General features: G+C 44.8%; 1 protein-coding gene across 2 annotated transcripts in view; it reads right to left on the reverse strand.

Moving 5' to 3' along the window:
• The window catches only part of LOC138968539 (ATP-binding cassette sub-family C member 4-like), a 95817-nt gene that overhangs the window by 17924 nt on the left and 57999 nt on the right, over positions 1-19894 (reverse strand). For both annotated transcript variants that reach the window (XM_070341115.1, XM_070341116.1), the window contains exons 2-8: positions 10725-10835; positions 7323-7440; positions 5177-5404; positions 4390-4479; positions 3069-3238; positions 704-829; positions 88-337 (exon numbers count right to left, since the gene is read on the reverse strand). In XM_070341115.1, coding sequence (XP_070197216.1) covers positions 88-337; positions 704-829; positions 3069-3238; positions 4390-4479; positions 5177-5404; positions 7323-7440; positions 10725-10835 — 1093 coding nt within the window. The remainder of the gene's footprint in view (positions 1-87; positions 338-703; positions 830-3068; positions 3239-4389; positions 4480-5176; positions 5405-7322; positions 7441-10724; positions 10836-19894) is intronic.

Below are 19894 nucleotides of genomic sequence, written 5' to 3' on the forward strand. Positions count from 1 at the left end.
GAAGAACAGAAAAAGAATAAGAATGTAATCCGCCAAATAGCATAAAAGCCATTGGTACTTGTCAGAAGAAGAAGAGAAAGAACCAACCTGCACCCTGGAGACGGTGGCCAGCATGTCCCTGACGTATAGCAGACCGGAGGGCAGCAGGATGGACAGGCTGACCCGCAGCGTCTCAAACAGCATCATGGCGGTGAACACCTGGGACGATGTCACTGTCACACCCGCCGCCAGGGCCAGCATGAAGGTGACGAACATCACCAGCTTGCCCGCTGTCAGAGTCAGGGCGCTGTTGAAACTCTGCAGGCTGCTCAGCCGCTGCTGCTGCTTCAGCTCCTGTCTGCAGGGCACACCGGGATAAAAAGATAATTATCGCAATTGACACGTGAAAGTGAGATGCAACAAAATTTCTTCTGCTCTTGTCTGCAGGGTACACACAACACAGGATAAAGGTTAGGTGGATGAGAGGTGCACAGGGGGAACTATGTATGGTGCACCATGTCATCACCCACTTTCAACTTCAGGAGACATGCATCTTCATAGATATGCAATACATCATGAAACTCTACTAGTAAAGCCCTGAAATCAGATGTGTAATCGAAATCTGATGTGAAATCCCCCATGAATCAGCTGCTACTTTCTGTGTAATTTGGAAGCAGTTTTACTCTAGAGGTCATCACTGAAACAGCAAAGAAAGCACACTCACTCTCTGGCAACCTTGACGATCTTCTCACACATGGCTTCCCAGCACGTCATCTTGAGCTCCTCGATCCCACTGAACAACAGCTGCAGGATCCGCAGCCTCTGTCCCGACAGCACCTCCCCCTTGTGTCTGGTGGACAGATAGCATATTGCACTGGAACCCTTCTTTAAGACCTCAAAAACGTCAGAAAATCAGGTATAAACAAGTCGCGTAAGGCAAAAATACATTTAGTGAAGCTGTCGTACTCAGAATTAAACTGAACGCACTGCATTTTTTTTTTACCAAGACCGTATACTTGTACCATCATCAGTCCACCACTCGTGGCAAAGGCAGTGCAATTGACTAGCCAGAATAGCGCGGTAGTGGTTGCGCTGAGCAGAATAGCACGCTTTTCTGTATCTCTGTTCTTTTTAACTTTCTGAGCTTGTTTTTAACTCAAACATATCATATCTATATGTTTTTGGAATCAGGATCTGACAAGGAATAATTAAGATGAAATTGTTTTAAATCGATTTCGGAAATTGAATTTTGATTATAATTTTCATATCTTTAATTTTCAGAGCTTGTTTTTAATCCGAATATAACATACTTATATGTTTTTGGAATCAGAAAATAATGAAGAATAAGATGAAATTATTTTTGAATCGTTTTATAAAAACCTAATTTTAATTACAATTTTCAGATTTTTAATGACCAAACTCATTAATTAATTTCTAAGCCTCCAAGCTGAAATGCAAAGTCTGGCCTTCGTTGAAGATTGCTTGGCCAAAATTTCAATCAATTTCATTGAAAAATGAGGGTGTGACAGTGCTGCCTCAACTTTTACAAAAAGCTGGATATGACGTTATCAAAGGCATTTATAAAACAAGTCGCGTAAGGCGAAAATACAATATTTAGTCAAGTAGCTGCCATTTTTCAGCAAGACCGTATACTCGTAGCATCGTCAGTCCACCGCTCATGGCAAAGGCAGTGAAATTGACAAGAAGAGCGGGGTAGTAGTTGCGCTAAGAAGGATAGCACGCTTTTCTGTACCTCTCTTTGTTTTAACTTTCTGAGCGTGTTTTTAATCCAAACATATCATATCTATATGTTTTTGGAATCAGGAACCGACAAGGAATAAGATGAAAGTGTTTTTAAATTGATTTTGACAATTTAATTTTGATAATAATTTTTATATATTTAATTTTCAGAGCTTGTTTTTAATCCGAATATAACATATTTATATGTTTTTGGAATCAGCAAATGATGGAGAATAAGATAAACGTAAATTTGGATAGTTTTATAAATTTTTATTTTTTTTTACATTTTTCCGATTTTTAATGACCAAAGTCATTAATTAATTTTTAAGCCACCAAGCTGAAATGCAATACCAAACCCCGGGCTTCGTCGAAGATTACTTGACCAAAATTTGAACCAATTTGGTTGAAAAATGAGGGCGTGACAGTGCCGCCTCAACTTTCACGAAAAGCCGGATATGACGTCATCAAAGACATTTATCAAAAAAATGAAAAAAACGTTCGGGGATTTCATACCCAGGAACTCTCATGTCAAATTTCATAAAGATCGGTCCAGTAGTTTAGTCTGAATCGCTCTACACACACACACACACAGACAGACAGACAGACAGACAGACACACGCACATACACCACGACCCTCGTTTCGATTCCCCCTCGATGTTAAAATATTTAGTCAAAACTTGACTAAATATAAAAAATGAAGAAATCGTCTGGGGATATCATTCCCAGGAACTCTCATGTAAAGTTTCATGAAGATCGGTCAAGTAGTTTACTCTGAATCGCTCTACACACACACACACAGACACACACATACACCACGACCCTCGTTTTCGATTCCCTCTCTGTGTTAAAACATTTAGTCAAAACTTGACTAAATGTAAAAAGGAGGTAGTCTTAAAATGGAGGTAAAATGACAGATATTATAAACAGAGAATGTGACAAAGCAAGGTCTTGACGGGGAGAAAGTCTTCATTCTGAGTTCTTAAAAAGGGGGTTCCAGTATCTAATGTACAGGGCTTTCTGATGTAAAAGGCACTTCAGAATTGTATGCACTATTGTGCTATCTTTTATGGTCTTGATGAAGACCAAAATGGACCAACTTCCCCAGCTTGTGTTCATAAAACCTTCTACAAATAGTAATTAAACAATGGCGACTGCACGTGAGAGGGAACAATAAAGAGACCAAAAAGCAATGTGTTAAAATGACAAATATTTAAAATGGCTTATTTTTAGATCTGAGATGGGAATGTTAATTTTTATATTAGTAGAATAAAGGAAGTTCCCACTACTCTTTATTTACAATATGATAAAACGGTATTTACAAGAAACCATTGAAGAAACCCATGTTTACCTCAACACATGTGAGAGTTTTGCCATGAACACTTGCAGGGGGAAGAGTAAAAGAAGCACTGCAACACCTGCCATAGCCACTGCACCCAGATCCAACCAATCCCACAGCAGATAAGACACCACAATCAGCTGTAATGGACCAATCACAATGTATGTTGCTGGAAGCACCACCTGTCAAAACAAAGAAACAGAGTTGTAGGCAACTTTAAATACACAAGTGTAGACATATATGCAGGACATTTAAACATAATTTAAATGCTAGCTCATTCTCTATCAACCACTGTATTATGCCACATGTTCCAAAATGGGCTTTTCTCTCAGTTCTAAAAAACACACACCAAAAACCCCAACAACAACAACAACAACAACAACAAATAAACAAACCAACACACACACACACACACAAACTTCTTCTTCTTCTTCTTCTGCGTTCGTGGGCTGAAACTCCCACGTACACTCGTGTTTTTTGCACGAGTGGAATTTTACGTGTATGACCGTTTTTACCCCGCCATTAAGGCAGCCATACGCCGCTTTCGGAGGAAGCATGCTGGATATTTTCGTGTTTCTATAACCCACCGAACTCTGACATGGATTACAGGATCTTTTCCGTGCGCACTTGGTCTTGTGCTTGCGTGTACACACGAAGGGGGATAAGCCACTAAGCAGGTCTGCACATAAGTTGACCTGGGAGATCGGAAAAATCTCCACACTTAACCCACCAGGCGGCCGCGACCGGGATTCGAACCCTCGACCTTCGGATTAAGAGGCCGACGTCTTACCACCCCGCCACAGCGCCCGTCACACACACAAACAAAACAACAACAAACACACACACATCAGGGCCGGACTACCGGGGGGGTTATGGGGGTTGCACAACCCCCCCCCCCCCCCAGCCTAAACATGTACCTCACTTATTTAAAACATTTTTTATTATTGTTTATTTTATGCCGTTTCATGCAAGGAGCGACCATTTTCCTATCTCAGAATATGACCTACCCATCAGCTTCAGGGGGCAAAGCCCCCTGACCCCCACAAGGGGCTCTGCCCCTTGACCCCGCCAGGGGGAACATCCCCCTGGACCACCACTGGCAACCCCCCCTCCCCTCCTCTTAGCCTAGTCCGGCCCTGCACATGCACACACACACAACACATTCCATTGACCAAAGATATGTAAAGACAATTCAAAATACAGAAATTAAGATTTATTGATGACTATCAATATGGGCAATGTTAGTATGATCCAAACAAGCACTCCCGACTGTCCCCCATCCCTTTAACCTTTCCGTTTTTTATTTTTTTAATAAAACGCAGTACGTGTTTACCATGGGAAAAATGTCCATCTCCCTTGTGACTAGATTCATAATCTCCTCCATTTGTCGTCCAGATAAGCTTGATGTTGTCAGTCTCATAACCTGGAAAAAAGAACTCCTTTTCAAGATGGTATACATTTTAAGATCTCAAAGCTCAAGGTTTGTTGAACATGTCAGTAATAAGTAAATAGTGAAGAAGGCAGTAACGTGCCGAAATATTGATTATAGATATAAACGTACCTAACCTGGTACTTCCATCATGAGCTGTAATTTGATTCCGATACATGCACAGTTTAGACTGAAAAGTCACATACAAAGGAACAAGACAGAAACACACAGACATAACAAACATCTGTTTTATCTACTGCGTCAAGTTAACCATTTGGCTTTGCATGATTACATCATTGACTCAGGTTCTGATTCACTCATATACATTTATGTTATAACAGGAGGCAGAAAGTCAAGACAGATGCATTAACAGATTGACTAACAGATTTGTGACCCTCCACCACGAAATGAGTCGCATGTCACCTTGCGCGGTTCTGCGCTAGGCTTAATATAAGTCCGGGGAGTGTCTGGTAACAGTGTGAGGGTCACCTTAGTCACAGGCTTATAACTCAAACAGTTTTTGATCTTTTCTAAAACGGCTTTCACCACTGGATAGAGCGTAAAAAACTCTTTAGGAAAATGTAAAAATATGAAAATCATGCAAAGGTGACATGCGACTCATTCCGTGGTGGAGGGTCACATTTATGGTTGCAACCCAAACACGACAACAAGTAAGCTCACGCTTCTTCACCTTTCTATAAATAAGTGAAGTGGCGGCCACCCTCATGCGGTAGCCATGGTGAAAGAAGTTGTGGTCGATAAAGATGCCGATGAGAAAGATGATGCAGATGAAGGCGGCGAAGAGGTAGACGTCTGGCACCACCAGGGAGCCGGAGGGGGAGGGAGAGAGGTCGGAGGGCGTCTCGAACAAGCGGATAAAGAACCCCATGAGCACTGCCTGCACCACCCGTAGGCACTCCTGCAAAATGACAGTGGTTTATGGTGATGTTAGATGGTATGTGAAGGTATATCTCTTGTGTGTGTGAGTGTGTGTGTTGTGTGTGTGTATGTGTATGTGTGTGTTGTGTGTGTGTGTTTGTTTGTGTGTGTGTGTGTGTGTGGGTGTGTGTGTGTTGTGTGTGTGTGTGTGTGTGTGTGTGTGTATGTGTGAGTGAGTGTGTGTGTGTGTGTGTGAGTTATTGTGTGTGTTATTGTGTGTGTTATTGTGTGTGTGTGTGTGTGTGGGAGAGAGAGAGAGAGAGAGAGAGAGAGAGAGAGAGAGAGAGACAGAGACAGAGAGAGAGAGACAGATAGACAAACAGGCGGGCAGGGAAGAAGGATGGGCAGACAGTACAGGGAGACTGACACACACAGACAAGCAGGCAGGCAAGCAAGATAGGATGACAGACAGACAGACGAACTGACAGACAGGTAAGACGGACGGGCAGACTAACAGACAGGCAGCCAGAACTGAAAGACAAAACTCCATAAATTCACACTGTATAAGGGTTGTACAGCAGAAACAGAATTGGAAGACCGGCAGAGAAGTGGGTACAGAAAGGAAAGAAAATGGGGGGGGGGGGGGGGGGGGGGCAAGAAGGAGGGGGTAGGAAGATTATAGCTGCCTGAGGCAGAAAAAAAAGCAGAGGGCGAGATTAACGTCGGAGGCAGTGAGATACAAAGTGACAGAGAGAAGATCCATGCTCCCAGGAGGTGCGGAGAAGGCAGTCTGAACACACCACACTGTCACCCCACCAACAGTGGTTGTAAGCTGGGAAGCCACAGATAAGATTTTTTGTTGTTAAATCAACATTTGTGAGAGTCACCCAGAGGAAGTGTTGGGTGTGGGTGATTGAGACTGAGTGGGTGGGCTGGGGGTTTATAAAAAGAAAGAGGAGTAGAAAATCGTTTTGACAGAGAATGTGTGCACGCAGCCCATCAAACCAACAATGACCCTTGAAAAGCACATTGATTAACATGTGTAAAGGCTCACATAGCCGTTACTGGTCGACTTGAAGTTGTCCGGCTTGCAGGTCTGTGTGTGTGTGTGTGTGCGCGCACCGCGGTGTGTGTGTGCGTGGATAGGAGGGAGGGAGAGAGAGGGGGGGAGAGAGAGAGGGGGGGGAGAGAGAGAGAGAGAGGAGAGAGAGAGAGAGAGGAGAGAGAGAGAGGAGAGAGAGAGAGAGAGAGAGAGAGAGAGAGAGAGAGAGAGAGAGAGAGAGAGAAAGAGAATAGGAGTGAGAGAGCATGTGTGTCTGTGTGCGTTCGTGTCAGTGTGTTTGTGTGTTTGTGTGTGTGTGTGTGTGTGTGTGTGTGTGTGTGCGTGTGTGTGTGTGTGTGTGTGCGTGCGTGCGTGCGTCTTTGTGTGTGTGTGTGTGTGCGTGTGCGTGTGTATGTGTGTGTGTGTCCGTGTGGGCCCACATTCAATATACGTTTTAAGACTTGTTTGAAGTTGTCCGGCTTGCAGGTCTGTGTGTGTGTGTGTGTGTTTGTGTGTGTGTGTGTGTGTGTGTGAGTGTTAGTGTGTGTGCGTGTGCGTGTGCGTGTGTGTGTGTGTGCGTTGATAGGAGAGAGAGAGAGAGAGAGAGAGAGAGAGAGAGAGAGAGAGAGCGAGATAGAAAGAGATAGACTGAGAGATAGAAAGAAAGAATAGGAGAGAGAGAGAGCATGTGTGTCTGTGTGCGTTCGTGCTTGTTCGTGTGTGTGTGTCAGTGTGCGTTCGTGCATGTTTGTGTGTGTGTGCCGTGTGCCCGGCGTGTGTATGTGCGTGTGTGTGTGTGTGTGTGCCGGTGTGCGTGTGTATGTGTGTGTGTGCCCGTGTGTTTCTTTACACCCACATTCAGTATACTTTGTAAGACTCGTTTTTCACTACCCAGACACGCGACAAGTCAACTCACCTCGAGGAAGACGAGGAGGGAAAAGGCGATGATCTGTGGCCGGTAGCAGCGCCACAAGGCCCACATGAGACTCGGACAGCCCCCCGTCTTCCAGCTGTACAGCTCCTTCTCCCACTCCCTGCAACACCCAAATATCGGTTAGTGACTATAGTCAACTCAATAGCAACAAGTGATGGAGATTGAGGTCACGTAGAAGGTAAAAAAATACAGAATTTCGGATAAACAGAAGGTTACTTGGCTTACTGAGTGATACCAGACTTACACTTGATGCTTTTTGTCTCCAAATGTTGAGCAGCTCGCACTTCCTTATTTGAAAAAACAACAACACCCTTTTTATAAACCTGGTGACACACAGCAAGCCATGCAGCATTCTCTTCAAATCTACAAACAATGATGGTGAAAAGACGCACATTTAGCTTCAGTAGTTGGGTTTGCGCCTTCAAAGACAGCAGAAAGCAAAATGCATGTCACTGGTACAACAACAATACAAGAAATTCACAGCACCAAATACGCCCGGTACAACCCAGTACAGAGCTACCTGCTATGAAGAGCAGATACATCCCATGAAAGTGACTCCCTTTGTCTATTATCTTGACCAAAATATAGGCCTGTCATGACAGGCAACCTGCACTATCGGGACACTTTTGGCTGGTACCAAGGTTACAAAAACAAGAAAATCTGATTGTCCTTTCATAGCAGGTACTACTGTGAACACAGACACAGGGGAGACAGACTGGTCCCAAGGATGTCCTTTCATAGCAGGTACCACTGTGAACACAGACACAGGGGAGACAGACTGGACCCAGCCAAGGATGTCCTTTTATAGCAGGTACCACTGTGAACACAGACACAGGGGAGACAGACTGGACCCAAGGATGTCCTTTTATAGCAGGTACTACTGTGAACACAGACACAGGGGAGACAGACTGGTCCCAAGGATGTCCTTTCATAGCAGGTACCACTGTGAACACAGACACAGGGGAGACAGACTGGACCCAAGGATGTTCTTTTATAGCAGGTACCACTGTGAACACAGACACAGGTGAGACAGACTGGACCCAAGGATGTCCTTTTATAGCAGGTACCACTGTGAACACAGACACAGGTGAGACAGACTGGTCCCAAGGATGTCCTTTTATAGCAGGTACCACTGTGAACACAGACACAGGGGAGACAGACTGGTCCCAAAGATGTCCTTTTATAGCAGGTACTACTGTGAACACAGACACAGGGGAGACAGACTGGTCCCAAGGATGTCCTTTTATAGCAGGTACTACTGTGAACACAGACACAGGGGAGACAGACTGGTCCCAAGGATGTCCTTTTATAGCAGGTACCACTGTGAACACAGACACAGGGGAGACAGACTGGACCCAAGGATGTCCTTTTATAGCAGGTACTACTGTGAACACAGACACAGGGGAGACAGACTGGACCCAAGGATGTCCTTTTATAGCAGGTACCACTGTGAACACAGACACAGGTGAGACAGACTGGTCCCAAGGATGTCCTTTTATAGCAGGTACCACTGTGAACACAGACACAGGGGAGACAGACTGGACCCAAGGATGTCCTTTTATAGCAGGTACCACTGTGAACACAGACACAGGTGAGACAGACTGGTCCCAAGGATGTCCTTTTATAGCAGGTACCACTGTGAACACAGACACAGGTGAGACAGACTGGTCCCAAGGATGTCCTTTTATAGCAGGTACCACTGTGAACACAGACACAGGGGAGGCAGACTGGTCCCAAGGATGTCCTTTTATAGCAGGTACTACTGTGAACACAGACACAGTGGAGACAGACTGGACCCAAGGATGTCCTTTTATAGCAGGTACCACTGTGAACACAGACACAGGGGAGACAGACTGGACCCAAGGATGTCCTTTTATAGCAGGTACCACTGTGAACACAGACACAGGTGAGACAGACTGGTCCCAAGGATGTCCTTTTATAGCAGGTACCACTGTGAACACAGACACTGGGGAGACAGACTGGTCCCAAAGATGTCCATTTATAGCAGGTACTACTGTGAACACAGACACAGGGGAGACAGACTGGTCCCAAGGATGTCCTTTTATAGCAGGTACTACTGTGAACACAGACACAGGGGAGACAGACTGGTCCCAAGGATGTCCTTTTATAGCAGGTACCACTGTGAACACAGACACAGGGGAGACAGACTGGACCCAAGGATGTCCTTTTATAGCAGGTACTACTGTGAACACAGACACAGGGGAGACAGACTGGACCCAAGGATGTCCTTTTATAGCAGGTACCACTGTGAACACAGACACAGGTGAGACAGACTGGTCCCAAGGATGTCCTTTTATAGCAGGTACCACTGTAAACACAGACACAGGGGGGACAGACTGGACCCAAGGATGTCCTTTTATAGCAGGTACCACTGTGAACACAGACACAGGTGAGACAGACTGGTCCCAAGGATGTCCTTTTATAGCAGGTACCACTGTGAACACAGACACAGGGGAGACAGACTGGTCCCAAAGATGTCCTTTTATAGCAGGTACTACTGTGAACACAGACACAGGGGAGACAGACTGGTCCCAAGGATGTCCTTTTATAGCAGGTACTACTGTGAACACAGACACAGGGGAGACAGACTGGTCCCAAGGATGTCCTTTTATAGCAGGTACCACTGTGAACACAGACACAGGGGAGACAGACTGGTCCCAAGGATGTCCTTTTATAGCAGGTACTACTGTGAACACAGACACAGGGGAGACAGACTGGACCCAAGGATGTCCTTTTATAGCAGGTACCACTGTGAACACAGACACAGGTGAGACAGACTGGTCCCAAGGATGTCCTTTTATAGCAGGTACCACTGTGAACACAGACACAGGGGAGACAGACTGGACCCAAGGATGTCCTTTTATAGCAGGTACCACTGTGAACACAGACACAGGTGAGACAGACTGGTCCCAAGGATGTCCTTTTATAGCAGGTACCACTGTGAACACAGACACAGGTGAGACAGACTGGTCCCAAGGATGTCCTTTTATAGCAGGTACCACTGTGAACACAGACACAGGGGAGGCAGACGGGTCCCAAGGATGTCCTTTTATAGCAGGTACTACTGTGAACACAGACACAGGGGAGACAGACTGGACCCAAGGATGTCCTTTTATAGCAGGTACTACTGTGAACACAGACACAGGGGAGACAGACTGGACCCAAGGATGTCCTTTCATGGCAGGTACCACTGTGAACACAGACACAGGTGAGACAGACTGGACCCAAGGATGTCCTTTCATGGCAGGTACCACTGTGAACACAGACACAGGTGAGACAGACTGGACCCAAGGATGTCCTTTTATAGCAGGTACTACTGTGAACACAGACACAGGTGAGACAGGCAGGTGAGAGATAACTGACCTGCCCAGGTTGTTGGAGAGCTTGACGGTGGAGTCTTGCGGCAAGACATCGTACACGTCGGCCTCGTCCAGCGTGTGGTGGTAGCCCTTCCAGAAGATGCGGCCCGTCCACCTGCACACACACACACACACACACAGGCAGCGTTACATTATAGTCACCATGTCATTGTTGTTACCGTGTACTTGGTAAAAAAGAAAGAAAGACAAACAGGAAGAGAGACAAACAGGAAGAGAGACAGACAGACAGCAAGAAAAAAAGAAAACATAAATCAAAAACAGAAGAAAGACGCAAACAAATTAATTGTAGGAAATGACTTGAAACAAAAAAAAAAACAAGCATGCATGACCTTATTTACTTCATACTGCACAAAAGAAAGAAAGAGAGAGACAGACAGAGACAGACAGGAGAAAGATGCAAAGAAATAAAGGTTAAGAACTGACTTGTTGAAACCATCAAGTATTGTGCGAAAGCAAAATAATTTTTTTTTAAAGCAAGCAAAATAGACAGACAGGAGAAAGAAGCTAAGAAATAAACATGAAGAAATGACTTCTTCAAAATAAATTCAGAAGAATAAGTAGAACATTACTTGACAAATACTGTGCGCAAGAAAGAAAGAAAGAAAGCAAGACAGACAGACAGATAGACAGACAGAAGAAAGAAGCAACTAAATAAAGCAGAAGAAATAAAAATTAGGAAACGACTTAACCCTTTGCTTTTCCGGCTTGATGAAACACTTATCCGCTGTGCTGTTTTCTGTGCCCTGTTGGCGCTTTGCCATGCTACTTGAGAGATCTTAGCATTAGATTTTGAAAATAACGGAAGAATGAAATGATTTGTAGCTTGCTTGCACAGAAAACAGCAGGCTGTCCGTTTATTGTTTGTATGAGTCTAGGTGGAAGGACGCTCTTATTCCACGTAAAGTCTGAGGGATTTAACACAGAGTTTCAATGCCAGGAAAGTACAGGGAGCGTATGCAAGACGGAACGACTACATGTCGTACGACAAGCGCCCCGAAGTTTGATAGCTCTGGGTCCGACAACTTTTGTCGTACTGCCGAATTCACAGGCATCGGACAGCCTCCCCGATAGCTAGCGGGGGGATTTCCTTGTTTACGGTCGCTCTGCGCGTGCGCCTGACGCAGCAGCTGAGCCCGGTCAAGGCTGCGCCTTGCTGTGGCTGGCTGACCGTGGCTGGCTCACCCCAAATCGGCGCCACGCAAACATCTTGATATGCACCAGACGCGTGAAACCGCAACGCGAGTATCACTTGCGAGACAAGAGGCTAGGCACCCATTCTGTTCGCAAACTGAATGTTGTCAGTTATCACATCCGTCAACAGTCAACTGCAAAATATCGTGCATGCGGAATATGAATTTGTGCATGTATCCCGTCCCCCAAAATCGTATATCTTACAATATTTCTTCTTTCCCGGTAACGCTGCAAACTGATGGCCGCAATCTTGAAATCAAAGTTATCGTAACGACAACAGTGCTTATCGGCAGGGATAGGCACCTCTAACTTTATTGTAGGACAGTGCCTACGATAGGCGCTATCGGTTCTTTGTTAATTCCACGACAGGGGGTTATGGGAAGTTTTCTGTTTCTCGTACCGACAAAACCACTGTCGGATACTTCCTGAATATGGGTCCAGGTCTTTAAAGTTGTACCGGTGGTTCTGTGCCGTATTTCCTATAAAACTAAATTCCACGTTTCTCCTACTCCGAGTCCCGTGTGCGCATGCACGCACGCGCGCGCGCACAGATACACACACGCGCGTGCACGCACGCACACACTTGTTAGAGAGAGAGAGAGAGAGAGAGAGTTGGAGGCAGATGAAAAGGAAAAAAAATGTCGTGTTTAACAAAAGACTCCAAACTAAACAGCCCCCAAAGACAGGGGTTTTAAAAACCGGATGGCCCGGAGGAGAGCAGTGATAGGGGGAGGGGCCTATTGAGTGTTTTCAGCCACAATCTCTACTCTGATCAGCTGAATCCGATGCGACTTGCTAACGAGGTATGTAACAGCAGGTGAACGCCTCAAGGAGGTAATGAAAACGCCGTAAAAACGACGAATAAAACGCACACAAAAGCGCTTGCCACTCGAGACGACAGCAGTGACAATCGACTGTGATTCAGTCACACCTCGCGCCACTACACCATTTAGTGCTCAGAGCACGTCCAACGCGGATGTCTCTCACTCTGTCGACCTTGATTCCCACTTCTCCTTTCAGGCAAATTTGCACCTCGTCCGACTCTTCAAAGACGCCGTTTACTCTCCAGCTCTTTGAGGCGGACAGCTTGTCTTTCCCCGCACGATCTTCTTCTCTCCGTGTCGCACGTGCTCGCCATGCGCAAAGCTCGAGACGACAGTCGTCACAGCGGCGAGAGGCGCTGTTGTCATAGCAACTTGAAGGTCAAGTGGGAAAGACAGGACGTCGCGACGACTGTGGATTGGTTCGAGTGGTGGTTTTTGATGATTTACCTGATTGTTGTGAGAATGTGTGTGTGTGTGTGTGTGTGTGTGTGTGTGTGTGTGTCACTGTGTGTGTTTGGAGATAGAGAATAAAAGAGAGGGGAGAGAGAGAGAGAGAGAGAGAGACAAGCCAGAGAGACAAGTCAGACAGACCGACAGACAAACCCGACCGACAGAGAGAGCAATAGGAGGCAAGAAAAATAATACGAATGTCTCAACTAAATTAGCCTGTTTAGAAATTCATAATGTTCACTCGTACTCTTGACACAGTTTTATTGAGACTAGCCGTGGAGGCGGCCCATATCAACGACCACGACCAACTTCCATGGGCTTCTGGGCATTCACACAGACAGGTTACCATCCAAGAGGAATTCAAATGTAAGACCATAATCCGCGTTTGTTCAGAGAAAAAGAAAAAGAAAGTTTGAATCGTGGCACATGACACTTGGCAATGGAAACAACGATGTTGATCACAGACATGATTCATTGATACGAGCATCTTTATACATGAACACATACACCATACCCTGCAGCCTGATAGCTTTTCGTGCCGAGTTTTTGGAAGAATTAATTTCGCAGACTGACAAAGATGCGACAAAATTAATTCAGCAACTATGCACAGAAAGCGGCCAGATGAAATTGTTGGTATTTTCCCGCGTAAAAGGATAGAACTGTGGTGGTGAACATGGCCGTTTACACGGCGAGAGGGATGCTATATTGTGTCGTGTCATGAATGAGGCTGCTGAATTTCAGGGTTGATGCAGGTGACGAGAATCAAGTACCAAAAGTCGGTCAGAATCGTCACGTTGTATGACGTCAGAGTGTCTGAGTCAAAACGGTGGTCCCCTTCTCCCATTATCACAGTTAAAGAGAGAACCAACCCTCAGGCACATAATTATTTGTCTGCATCAAAAAAAGTCTTCAGCTTAGTTTTTAAACAATCTTGAAAAACTCTTCTCAGCGAGTGACTAATGGTTTGCCGAAGCTCTGACACTGTGTGAGAGAGCCCTCTTTTCTCAGTCTCGCGCACGAAGTTAAAAGACGATCATTTTTTTCTCTATTTTTTTGTCTAACCTCTTTCGTCTGCCCCATGCACTCCCTCGTTGGGAAGAATGCAGCAGGTAAAACTCTGTCAAACAAGCAGGGAGAGATGCCCCACATGGGCATGTCAGCGGCTGCCTGCTTTCCCTGCGCCACCGTGCACCTTCTTTGGGGTCCGGGCCCCGCTGCACAGGTGACATTGACACAACGCAGAGGTGAGTCACAGATGACAGGGTCTCCAGTTTCCCCCAGTTTAAATGTCAAGTCTCCAGATTTTCTCCTCGTTCACCCTTAGTTGATCTTCAAGGAAACATGAAGCTGTGGGTAAAAAAAAAGGAGGTTGGGTGGTGGAGAGAGAGAGAGAGAGAAAGAGAGAGAGAGAGAGAGAGAGAGAGAGCGAGAGAGAGAGAGAGAGAATGAATAAATGACCTTTAATTATTACCCAAGGATTGAGATTTTAGGCTTACAATCTGCCCCTGCTAAAACAAACACGTTAAACTATAGAGACACCCCAAAACAAATAATTGCAAACAGACACCAACAACAATTATAGATGACAACATCGGTGTGATTGGTCAGAATACCGTTGTTCAATGCTCGACTGATGAACACCATATATTTATTCATAAAATACCTGCTGGCGAGGCGCATTGATACACGCTCAAATAGTCTGTGTGAGTCGTAAGACTGAGAGCGACCCCCCCCCCTCCCGCACTCCAAGGAAATAAGCGCAGAACAAAGTTCGACTGACTATAAAGGAACAGCGACTTTGCTACCTGCATGAAGGACCACGTTCAGTCATCTTGTTGGTGGAGAGGAGTGGTAAAAAGACGCCAGAAATAAATTATGCATGATGTGCAAATAGGAACTTGCAGTTTGCCATGCAAATGTCAACAGGAAATCTGGCTGACTCCTTTGGTCAGTTTGTTTTTCTTCGCTGCAGGGAATGCAGGGCATGCTACCGGGCGCAAGGAGCAGGGACGCACAAAGTCGTGGGTTGCATAGAAAAGAAGAAATTAGTTTCTTTACAATTCCTGACACAAAGTTGAGGCAAACCTGTAACGTCAGTCCCTTATGAAAGCAGCCCGAAGCAAGATGACTGAAACTGCATGAGTGAAGAAAGGCCAAGAATTAAAAGGAAAGAAAAAAAACCACCCACGTAACTTATTTCAAGAAAATTCAAGTCAAAAAGCCTACTTTGCAATTTAAATGTTACGTTTCAAGCTGTCTACAGAAACCAAACACAACCTCCTTTCACAATGCTATCTTGATTTTGAACTTTCCTTTCAACGCTCACAACTCTTCGCGGATGACAGGCAAGCCGGGGCACGGGAAAAGAGATGTTATTCTGAAATGACAACGAAATCAGAAGCGAAATAAGACGCTGAGTGCCTCTGGCGACAACTGCTAGACTGTGTTTGTTGACCTAACTCCCATGCTGTCAAGTTTTTGATGGCTTGCTAACAAGGCGTATTCCTATTTTTGCAACACAGCACGTGCATGTCTTGAAGAGGCGATGTACGTTTCTTATATGAGACTCCCAGTGACACTGAGAAGCATACATTTATGTACAAGCCTGAGGTGTTAAGTTCATCCCACAAAAGGCATAAAAGAATCGAGTGATTTGGCCCAGGGCTGACGTGCACGAAGCAAAAGTGGGGGCCACAAAATGGACGATACACAGCCACGGGGTCGGTCAGATTGGTTGAACTTGAGATTTGTTGTGATTCCGTTCAACCAATCAGACCCCGGAGCTTGTTCCCACCCAGTTGGGTGGCACCCGTTTTCGCTTCATGCACATCTGCCCAGGTATCAGAATGCTGTTTGAAGGCACACTTCTTCAGTCTCAAGAAAAAAAAAATTAGGTTCATCATATCAGATCTGGCTATACTTTTATGTGGGATAAGACAACGCGTCCTTCCGCTTAGTCACATACCCAAAATCAACACCCTGACTGCTTGCTGTGGTGAGTAAGAATTTGTTTTATGAATTAATTTCCTAAAAGCCCACTGGTTTCACTGTGTCAGCCATCCTGAACTCAGGTCAAAATGAGTTCGGCTCATTCTCTCCCTGACCGGACGCGACAGTCCTTCGCGAATCTATCAAAACTAGGAATACAGAGTTATCTCCCATATGTTTTTCGCGAGCACTGATCTAAATTTGAGATCAGTGTTCGCGAGACGAAAATGATTGCAGATTGGCCGACTTGACAGTGATCTCCGTTCTGTTCTCTCCCTGACAGGATGCCTTGAAACCCTTTTTTTTTAAAAACATATTTAGAGCTTTTCGTAATGTATTATTGATATAAGCAGATTCGCGATCGTCCATAATGATTTTTCATGGTGTTGTGTAATTTTTAAATTACAAAGGAATTGATTTGTAAGACAGTTTCAAGGGAGCTATTTTTTCGCGGCTGTATTTACTGTGCAAACAACTCTAAATATGGCAAAAGTGTCACGTGATAATCAACCGTTTGGTTTCGGCGTTCGCTGAAGCAGACGATTTTTTCTGTAGTGATGCAACCATAATTATAATACGGTCTCCTTCCGGCAGCAGTCCCAAAATTTCGACTTGTTTTGACCTTAGAACGATGTCTTTATCATAACTGTGAAGAACAGAACGGAGATCACTGTCGAAGTCGGCCAATCTGCAATCATTTTCGTCTCGCGAACACTGATCTCAAATTTAGATCAGTGCTCGCGAAAAACATATGGGAGATAACTCTGTATTCCTAGTTTTGATAGATTCGCGTAGGACTGTCGCGTCCGATCAGGGAGAGAATGAGCCGAACTCATTTTGACCTGAGTTCAGGATGAGTGTCAGCAACATAAACATTAAGCCGGAAGCAGTGGCTTGTTCGATTCTTTTTTCAAAAGTTCAAACTCCATTTACTCCCCATTTAACACTCTTTCTGTGGATAAAAAAAAGAGAAGAAATATTGTTTCTTTGTCTGTGCTATAGATTGAAAAGCGCGGTACAGTTACTGTTGAAAGTTAAAAAGTAGGGTTGTTTCGTTTACATAAGTGACGAAGAAAAAAAGGTCAAAAAGAAAAGAAAAGAACAGAATGGAACAGAAAAAGAAAAGAAAAGGACAAAGCAGAAAAGAAAAGAACAGAACAGAACTAACAGAGACAAATCTTTGCCATAAATCCATACAGCCAGTTTCAAGTTGCCATGGAATGAGATATTTTTTATTAAGGGACTCTGAGGCCAGGAGAGCGTCACGTCTGTTTCATGCATTCATTCTTTTTCACAAAGAACTCCATAGGCTCTCCACAGGGTACAGTTATCTCCCCTGTGTTGTTCACACTCTACACTAACGACTGCAGTGGCACTGACTCCACCCTTCTTATCAAATATTCAGATGATACAGCGCTAGAAGATCTCTCCAATAGTGACGCAACTTACTTTGCAGAAGTAGAACGTTTCAACGCCTGGTGTAAAGACAACTTTTTAGACCTAAATGTGACAAAGACCAAAGAACTTCTGATAGACTTTAGAAGAAACCCTGCCCCTGTCCCTGACCTGATGATTGATGGTGTGACTGTTGAGCGTGTGACTGAATATAAGTATCTTGGCACAGTTATCGATGATAAGCTGTCCTTCAATGCAAACACCACCCTCATACACAAAAAATGTCAGTAATAATAATAATAATAATAAAGATAGCTTATATAGTGCCGCTTCACAAATTTAACTATGCTCTTAGCGCTGTACATCGAGATATAACAATTTCAATAATATAAATACAAAGATGATATTATAATAATACACATTTACAAATATCACTCACGTGCATACATCCTCGTGCACACCACGCGCATACACACTCCCACTCATTAACAAGTGCTTCCATCCCCCTGCCACTGAGATGTTCATATACACCCCTCAGTCACGCATCTACTGCCTTCAGAAACTTAGGAAGTTGAATGTGAACCCTTCTATCCTTCAAACTTTCTACCGCTCTTTCATCGAGTCTGTCATCACTTTTGGTTTTGTGTCCTGGTATGGAGGTCTGAGTGTGAAGAACAGGAATGTCTTAGTGCGAATGGTGAATGTCAGTAGCAAGGTGATTGGCAGGCAGCAAGCAAGTGTGGAGTCCCTGTATGAAAAGCGTGTGGTGAGAAAGAGTAGGCGGATAGCTTCAGATAGGTCCCATGTCCTTGCCCACCTCTATGAACTCCTTCCCTCTGGCCGTAGACTTCGCACGCACAAAGCTGGGACACTCAGGCTGCAAAACAGCTTCATCCCCAAATCCATCACCCTTGGCAACATGTAAACACATCCACATACCCGACTCAGCCCCTCTTCTGCCAGTGCAATCAGTAGTAATGTACATGTATGTATTGGTTTTATGTACGTCCGTATTTTTTTTATGTGATATATTGTATGCTATGATTTTTTGCAATGATGTTTAGCCATAGTCCGTTATACGCGTAGGTGTGCGAGAATATGTAAGCGCAGTGCTTTAAAGATGTCCATGTGGGAATGTGTAAGTGGGCGTAGTCGAATGTCCATGTGGGAATGTGTAAGTGGAGCATATAAGAATGCCCATGTGTGAATGTGTAAGTGGAGCGTATAAGAATGTGTAAGTGGAGCGTGGTCGAATGTCCATGTGTGAATGGGTAAGTTGAGCGTATAAGAATGTCCATGTGTGCGATGTGTAAGTGAGACATGGATGTGTTCATGACTGAATGCGTAAGCACAATGCAAGGAATGGCCAGAAAGGTATGTGGGAGGTGTGTTTATAACCTGCCCTGTTATATAGTGCTATATGTCTTATGTAAAAACAATGTCCTGTTTGTATTATTGTTATGTACCACGCCTGAATTTCTCTATGAGATAATAAAGTATTCTTATTCTTATTCTTATTCAAATCGCCTCAAAAGAAGAAAAAAAATGTATGTCTGTGCAAAAAGGGCGAACCTATTTTCAGGTCAAATCACCGCCCTTTAGATGCCAACGCTCAGTTATTGATTGTTAAAAGCCAAGGCAAGCTTGGAGGGGCACTGACCTCTCAGCGGTTTAAAATATGGGATGGGGGGGGGGGGGCGTGGTGGGAATGGTTGAGGAGGAAAGCCGGTCAGATTCCAACACAGTAGCCCCCCCCCCCCCCTTTTAAGGACCCCCTTCGATTTCAGACTTCCCCCCTTTTTTCCCCACCCCGCCCCAGCCCCGGCTTCAGACTTCCCCCTTTTTTCCCCACCCCGCCCCAGCCCCGGCTTCAGACTTCCCCTTTGTTGAGACCTTGCTTTATCTAATTTACCTCAATTTAAAGTCCTGCTTTCCACAGGTTTTCTTATGTGGTAATAGAGGGGTTCCACTGTATAAGAGAAATGGCCCGAACTGCTCAAATTCCCCCTGTCCACTCAACACGTGAGAGTGTGTAGCGTATGAAAAGCGAGAGGCCCCGTGACTGACAGCTTCATTAGCCAGCCCCAGACAAGTGACCGGTCATCGTATGACAAGCTAATTAGCAAAGCCAACTTGACCAGTCCCGTGAACTTGAAGAGAGAGTGAGTGACCGGACCTCGTGCAGCTCGTCTGTATCCTTGGCACAAAGGGTCAAAAATCCAAAAAATAAGCCCTTAAAAAAATAAGGCCTTATTTTTGAAAATATGCCCATATTTTTGAAAATAAGCCCTTATTTCTAAAATAA

The sequence above is a fragment of the Littorina saxatilis genome, linkage group LG6, assembly GCF_037325665.1.
Source record: "Littorina saxatilis isolate snail1 linkage group LG6, US_GU_Lsax_2.0, whole genome shotgun sequence".
Classification (NCBI taxonomy): Eukaryota; Metazoa; Mollusca; class Gastropoda; order Littorinimorpha; family Littorinidae; genus Littorina; species Littorina saxatilis.